Source organism: Seriola dumerili, unplaced genomic scaffold, assembly GCF_002260705.1.
Source record: "Seriola dumerili isolate Sdu_G_001 unplaced genomic scaffold, Sdu_1.0 BDQW01000219.1, whole genome shotgun sequence".
In the NCBI taxonomy this organism is placed as follows: Eukaryota; Metazoa; Chordata; class Actinopteri; order Carangiformes; family Carangidae; genus Seriola; species Seriola dumerili.
The window spans coordinates 188522-196430 of record NW_019174474.1 but is presented as its reverse complement, the minus strand read 5'-3'; the positions used below and the strand labels follow the sequence as shown (position 1 = coordinate 196430).

The 7909-nt window shown below is 42.3% G+C and overlaps 1 protein-coding gene across 1 annotated transcript; it reads left to right on the top strand.

The window, feature by feature from the left end:
* Positions 1-670: 670 nt before the first annotated feature.
* On the top strand, positions 671-7898 carry LOC111228619 (SKI family transcriptional corepressor 1 homolog-B-like). Its single transcript, XM_022754611.1, has 9 exons — positions 671-739; positions 1232-2976; positions 3341-3434; positions 3528-3632; positions 3750-3809; positions 4470-4564; positions 6095-6098; positions 6859-6933; positions 7725-7898. The coding sequence occupies exons 2-9, from the start codon at positions 1249-1251 to the stop codon at positions 7820-7822; spliced, it is 2259 nt and encodes a 752-aa protein (XP_022610332.1). The 5' UTR covers positions 671-739; positions 1232-1248; the 3' UTR covers positions 7823-7898.
* Positions 7899-7909: the final 11 nt, after the last annotated feature.

Sequence of the window (7909 nt, the reverse complement as noted above, 5' to 3'; positions counted from 1 at the left end):
GGGTCCCTGCTGTTTTTAGCGGAAAGCCAAATCCCACTGCAGCCTCCTCCATTCATAATGTCAATAACATTGAGGGTTTTTTTTAAAAAGGAAAGTGCAAAAGAATTAATTAAACGCATTATGGTCGACACAATAGGCTACAGAGTAATGAAAGATTAATGTGGATGTTTTCTTTTTTTTAATCGAGAATTTATTTAAACACAGGCGCCTATAGGCTGCACTGAATCAAATGTTTAGTAGCTGTTTTTTATTTAATGATTTAACATTCTCCTTTTTGCAGACAGCACCTTCTCCACATGTGTAGACCTGCAGGCTGCCATAAGACCAAACACTCACACCATCTTCATTGGTCATGAATCCATAGTTAATGCAGACCGCCTGTGTGAGTGGGAGTGCCTTGCCATAAGTTTTGCCGTCACTTGATTACTGTCGGTGTCGTAGAGGGGGCTGTACTACAGTCTGCAGGCCATGTGGCCACTGATGCTGCTGCTGCTGGTGCAACACTAACCCTCCGCAAACACCGACAGCGGAGCAGAGAGAGAGAGAGAGAGAGAGAGAGAAGGAGGAGAGGAGAGGAGAGGACAGTGAGCAGGAAGGAGGCGGCGCTGCACCGACAACTGCGTCCCACTCCTAAAGCAAACATCTTTACATCCTCCAACACAGACTTCTTATCGCTCCGACATTCATTTGATCACAGCTTTGTCGTTCACGACGGAGGGGAGCCGCGCGAGCATTGAAGGTGAGGCTTAGAAACTGATCCAGACAGCATTTAACGCTCCCTGTTTTGGGCTCTTTTTTTAAAGTGTCATTTATTACAGCGGGGTTTTTTACGCACAGTCTGTTGAAGTCATGAAATAATTTCAAATTTAAACCTGCAGACAGTTGTGTGTTTACAGTTTCAACAAAAGCTGAAGTTGCAGGCAAATAAAATGAAGTGGACTTTTAAGTGGATGCAGGTTGATATAGCCTACCATTTACCTCTCTGCATTATGTCATAAACATATTCCTTAGTAAGGATTTGTCTCTAAAATACACCACTGAGTTCATACAACTTCATGAAAACACAGGCCTGTTACTGCCTTGGCCTCTCTGTTTAGCACTTTGAACTACTATGACATAATGGACTTAAATGGCGTAGCTATTAAATACTTATTATAAAGTTCTGCTTGAGGCTGTTATTAGGCCCCACTGACAAAAACTCACATGTTCACGTCAAACGTCGTCTCTGCAGCCTCCAGGCCTCCAAGGATGGACTCCATACCAGCGGGGCGAGACTCCAGCTCCTCGCCAAGCTCCAAACAAGAACTTTCCTACCCGAGCACAACCAACCTGAAGCCCAACCAGGTCGGAGAGACGGTGCTGTACGGAATACCCATCGTGTCGTTGGTGATAGATGGCCAGGAGAGACTTTGCCTTGCACAGATATCTAACACCTTGTTGAAGAATTACAGCTACAACGAGATACACAACCGGCGTGTGGCGCTGGGAATCACCTGCGTCCAGTGTACCCCTGTCCAGCTGGAGATCCTGCGGAGAGCCGGGGCGATGCCAATCTCCTCCAGGCGCTGCGGGATGATCACTAAACGCGAGGCCGAGAGACTTTGTAAGTCGTTTCTAGGAGCTCATTCGCCTCCTAAACTTCCAGAAAATTTTGCCTTTGACGTGTCCCACGAGTGCGCCTGGGGGAGTCGAGGCAGCTTCATCCCGGCCAGATACAACAGCTCCAGGGCCAAGTGCATCAAGTGCTCCTATTGCAACATGTATTTCTCTCCAAATAAATTCATATTTCACTCTCATCGCACGCCGGAGTCCAAGTACACGCAGCCGGATGCAGCAAATTTTAATTCTTGGAGGCGGCATCTGAAATTAACAGATAAAAACAGCCAGACTGAGATATTACACGCTTGGGAAGATGTGAAGGCCATGTTCAACGGGGGCAGTCGTAAGAGGACGCTGCCAGGCAGTGGGTCAGACTCCAGCTCCCCATTAAAATCACAAGGACCCATCCGTCCCCGAGACTCACCCGAGATACCTGCAAAAATCCTCAGCTGCGAGGACAACCGCGGCGGCATGACGAGCACTCGCAGCTACCCGGTCATCCCGGTGCCCAGTAAAGGCTTTGGGATGCTGCAAAAGATCCCACCGCCGCTCTTCCCACATCCTTACGGGTTCCCAGCTTTCGGCCTGTGCCAGAAGAAAGAAGACAGTATAATGGGGGAGCAAAGCAAGGCGGGCCTCCCAGGTGTCCTGTGGCCTGGTACCAAGGACAGCGCCTATCACTCCTTCCCCATGTTCTGGCCCGCGGCGGGCGCGCTGCCCATGCCGCCGTACCCCCAGACTCAGCACAAGCCCACACCAGAGCTGCTGTGTCCTCCCAGACAGACTGACATGGACATATCCGAGCACAGTGACCGGAGCACCAACACGTCCAAAGACAGCATGGTTGAAAACGACCGGTGCTCCAGCACACAGTCCGCCCGTAATGAGGACGACAAGTCGGGGGACGAGGCGAGGCCGTTGGAGGGGATGACGCTCGTGCCCCGGAAAATCAGCTACGTCTCCGCGTTCAGACCCGTTATTAAAGACGCTGACTGTATCGCCAAGCTGTACGGCAACAGGAGCGCTTACAACGGGTGTCGCACCGGCTATTTATCGCCCGATTTTTTAAGTGAGAGCTCAAGCTACCGGTCCATGTCCCCCTGCGTGGACAGTGAGGGCGAGCCGGACGTGGATGTGGAGACAAACAAAACTCCTGATGAGGAAGAGGAGGACTCCCGGCCTCTGTCCTCGGTGTGTCCTCGGACTCCTCCCGGCTTGGCTCACAGTGTTTCACCAAACGATTCAGACTCTAAGGGCATGCAGGAGAGCAGTGTGGTTGACTCCCAGAAAATGAGCCTGCACGTGGCCCAGTCCTCAGAAAGAGAACTGCACAGCAAGCAGTTATCAGAGCCCCACATAGCCGCGTCCTTTACTGAAGTGAGTGACTTCTAACTGAGAAACACTGGCGATAACACAAGCTGTAATATTTCACTAAAGTTTTCTGCGAGTGGGTTTGTTTTCCTTGCCCTGTGTGTATTTTCAAGCAGATACATCTTTGTGTCCTTTTGGGGAAATTTGTCTTTTATGTTCAAACAGTGTATAACAGCAGCAACAAACAGCATGTCCACAACATTTAGAAAAAAAATCGTACATCATTTCTTTAAATAAAAATATATGCACTTCAACTTAGAGTATATTTTTAATTACTAATTTTAGATTTTATTTTAATTCATTATTATCATTTAACAGAACCACTTGTAATGTTAAGAGCTGAAAGAAGTGGTGATTCTTTCTTCTTTAGGTTTACACACCGGAGAGGGGTGAGCTGCAACAAAGGAGCAGTCCCTATCAGTTCAGACCTACGAATTACCAGACTGGAGTACTCACAACAAATGGTTAGACATTTTTTTCTGCTTTTGTTAAAACATTTAGCTGTTTAAAAAAAAATCGAAAAGCGGGGAAATCACATCGATTTATTTTCTCTTAAGATGAGAGTGCGAGTAAAGAGGAGCCGTCTTCCACAGTGGAGGAGATCGAAACGAAATCTTTTAATGAACAAAGCAGCGAGGAGAACCAGCGAGAGCCGGACGAAGGTAAGTCACCCCGAGGTCAGCGAGGAGGATTTCTCAGTGTTGTAAGATCTGTTTTAAGACACAGGGGGTCTACTTTTCTCCAGATAGAGGAATATAATTTATTTTCTGTGTATTCAGGCGAGGACGCGCCAGCCAGAGCTCTACCATCACAAAGAAACATAGAAACTCTGGCAAAAGGTAAGACGGTGTTAGATAAAAGGATTTACTGATAAAAAAAGGCTCTTCAAATGACATTATTATTATTAGTATTATTATTATTAGTAGTAGTAGTAGTAGTAGTAGTATTATTTATAGTATTATTATTATTATCATTATTATTATTATTATTAGACTACCTACATAAGGATTCACACTTATGTTTTCAAAGGAATAATAATAAGCCTGCAGATTTAAATCCTTTCATATTGTAATTTTAGATATAAAACTAATTTCAACAACATCCCCTCACTCATCCCCATCTCCTTCCACTGTTAAGGCCTTGGTGCCAAACACTTGCAAAACAAACCCCTCTGTATTTCTGACCTGGACCCACCTTTAATTAAGAGTCACTTGTAAAACCTCACAATTTCTGATGGCATTTAAACTAAATGAGATCATTTTTTTTCTTTATATGTTTTTGCCTTGAGGCAGATGCTGAGGGATTTGTCCCAAAAAAACATGAGGGAAGATTTTTTTTTTAACTGCAGGCCCAGGAAGACCTGCTCTGAATTTTCAGTGTAAATGCTGATGATGTCCCCATCACTGTCATTAAAAATAGAAAAGCGTCCTAGAAGGAAGCTGATACAAAAGCCTTTTGTACCTCTCCTTCTCAAACCTCTATTTTTGTCTGCTTTTTAGAGGAACTACAGAAGCAGCTGTTAGAGCAAGTTGAGCTGAGGAAAAAGCTGGAACGAGAATTTCAGAACTTGAAAGGTAAGCTAAATTCTGCCACAGTGTTTTTTCCACTGATTTGGCTTTTATCACTGTATAGCAGTGATTTCACAGACCGAGACCCAAAAGTCTTTTAGGTGCATGTTAACTGTTATTCTTCTGTCATGTTTGTGATTCAGGCCAAAACATGACCTTTGTCATGCCATGACCAAACCCACCTCAAAACTGGCATGCATGAGCTCTCTCTGCAGAGCAAAAATATTTTAAATGGCACCATTCTTACAAAAATGCTAAGTGGTTCAGGGACACTCTCCCCTGGGAAAATGTGTGTTCTGAACCCCTTTTAACACTGACTTGAGAGGATTATGATTTTAACCTTATGTCCAAAAATACCCATGCATGCTTAGAAAATGGTTCTCTGTGGGCAAGGAAGTGGAATAGCAGATATTTCAGTTTAATTTACAGAAATACAAGAAGTTGTTTTAAATACATATGGACACTTTAAAAAGCTCAAATGTCAAAATCTTTAACACTGTTGTGTAATAGAGGAGGAGAATTTTGAGATTTTGTTTTACTGAAATATCAGAGTTGATATTAAGGTGTTTTGAATGCCAACACAATGGAAAAAGTTACAGAAAATTTTCATCTGCAATGCAGTCAGAACATCTGGATTTATATACATAGCCTACGTGACGCTACTTAAAATTCCAAACTGGTGCTACACAGATGATATTTCTTAATACGAAACTGAATCAAAAACTGAGTGCATCATGTAATTCTCTGGATAAAACACCACTCACTCTCTGGTTGCTACAGTATATTATTATCTGACAGTAACTCCTGAACACCCACCACCTTCTCTCCAACATGATTCAACATTTCTCACCCTCTCAGATTCTTTTTGAGAAATCTCGTATATAAAAATGGTGAATGGATACTGGTTACTAAGAACAGACCTCACTAAAACCAAAAAGAAAAAAAAAAGATTCAACACTATATCCTGAAGATTTCTAGTTGGTAAGATTTTATTTAATAGTACTAAACGTCAGATCTCCAGAAAGAGACAAACAATGTGACACGGACAAGGGTATTTAAAAAGTCTTTATCAGAATGTATAGGCCTACATTACTGACGACCAGCAAACATAATCCTGATTGGTCTTAATCAGGTTTGAGTCGAAATAAACATGATATTCCTAACGGACTGTGGGAGGATAACAGCAACTGGATACTGACAATTTGACCAGCAAAATATTTCTAACTGTTGACTGTTGTTATTTAAAACTATATATTTGCAACACCACATAGTGTATGTTGAAGTGATGAATTCAGGAAGATAACATCATTGTAATGTTTGCACATCATTGAGTTCTCTATAAATACACACCAACAAAAACGATGTAACACTCCGGGCCCTTTAAATTGTATTTTGGGGTTCTGTTATTGTCCCGTCACTTACTAACAAATCTGACATCAGTTAACAGTGATGCCTCCTTGTAAAATTGAAATCTGTGTGGTGGACCTAACTCAAATCCACAAATACATAGTTTTTCTCTGCATTTATTGTTAATATTTGGATCCAGCTTTTGGGAGTTTGGTGGACTCAAAGTATTGCTAAGACAGCACAACTGGTTGATTGGTTTATCTGTAGCCTTGGCTGTGTTCTACAATTATTACACATTTTTTATTCCAGTAAATATACTCTCTAAAGAGCCAGTGAGGTGGGTTGTCAAATGATTATATAAAATTAAATACACTGACAAAATCATATAATCTTATAGTTTTACAACATCAACAAAGATGTCCACGCAGGTTTTTCTTAGGTAATTCAAAGTCAGTTATTTTATTTACACTTTATAGGTAATTGAAACTCTCATTACTCCATTCATTCTCTTTTTCTGGAAAACGAGCAATGAGATTAAATCTTATAATAAGTATAGATAATTTACACTGGATCATTTTTCAAAAACGTCAAATCTTAATCTCCTCTTTAAAGCATTAATGTATATTTCCAAACCACAGCAGGACATAGTGTTTAGAGGCCTGGAGTTTGTAGATGGAGCCGGAGCCTGGTTTGTTGCTTTAGCTTGAGAACAGCGCCCTGTAGAGGCGAGCCACCACGTCCATGCATTGTGTGTTATCAGCGCTATGAACCTTCATCCATTTACACTCATCTTATCCTTTGGGTATTTTTAAGGTTCATATGAATATTTTTGACTAATGTCAAAGCTACAATCTCGTGTACATTATAATTTCAGTAGGGCGATGACATATGTTAAATTAACTTATTGTGTTTTTAATGGAGGCTCACCAGCCACATGACCGACTGAAATCTGTGCCTGCCATTTGTTCCTCAGATAATTTTCAAGATCAAATGAAAAGGGAACTTTCGTACAGGGAGGAGATGGTCCAGCAGCTTCACATCGTCAGAGGTGAGACAAATAAAGCAGCGGGAGCGGGTACAGCACATGCCTTCGCCTTCTGTCGCGCATTTACAGATTTACGGTGGCACCGACGTGATTGATGAAAAGTCTGTGCTCAAAAACGGTCTGTGTACACAAGTGGTGGATATGTCCGGGTTTTATCAACAAGTGTTTAAATACATGAAACAGCTTGTTGAATTCTCGTGCACTTATGCAGGAAACACTTCAAACTGAACTTGATTTTTTCCCACTATTTACCCATGATCAGTCCATAGTCATTTCTGCATATGAATTATGCAGACACAGGCCTGTAACCTAATGGACATGACAAAAAAAAGGAACATTTCTCTCAACGATTTAAACTGATCATCAGCACTCAGTGTGCACCTCACATGCTTCTTTACCACGTCTCTCTTGCGTAGACACTTTTCAGCATGAGCTGAACTTCAGTAATTGTTGTACAGTCAGATGGAGTAAAAGCCTGGGTGACATGTAGACCACATTTCTGTACCCAGAGGCCCACAGACCACCAATTAACTGCAGTACATCCAGTCTAGAGACTGTAGGTACAAGGTCGATCCAAACTTGTTTCTGGACTTTTTTTTTTTAAGAGCATGGCCTTAAATCGGTTGATCCTATTATTATGTGACTGTGTTTAACACACACGTGCTTAGTGCAAATATCCAGTCTACTGTGTGTTATATTGTGCATTAAAAGTTATATTATATGTATTGTTCAATAAGACCAGTCTACCCTCACGTACACGTACACTGTTGATGGTTTTATCTCCTTCTTCATAGAAGCTCACGACGCTTTACACCATTTCTCCTGTAAGATGTTGACTCCTCGTCACTGCACCGGGTCCTGCTCCTTCAAATCTCCTCTTCTACCACCTTGAACCAGATCACTCCACATTTCAATGACAGAGAAACACGGGACATATCCACAGCTTCTGTCAAACAGCAAAACATGGAAAACCTCCAGA

Coding starts and splice junctions, on each gene's coding strand:
- LOC111228619 (XM_022754611.1), top strand. CDS start 1,249: ATGGACTCCATACCAGCGGGGCGAGACTCCAGCTCCTCGCCAAGCTCC. Junction 2,977..3,340: donor TAGCCGCGTCCTTTACTGAA/GTGAGTGACTTC, acceptor TTTCTTCTTTAG/GTTTACACACCGGAGAGGGG. Junction 3,435..3,527: donor TGGAGTACTCACAACAAATG/GTTAGACATTTT, acceptor TTTTCTCTTAAG/ATGAGAGTGCGAGTAAAGAG.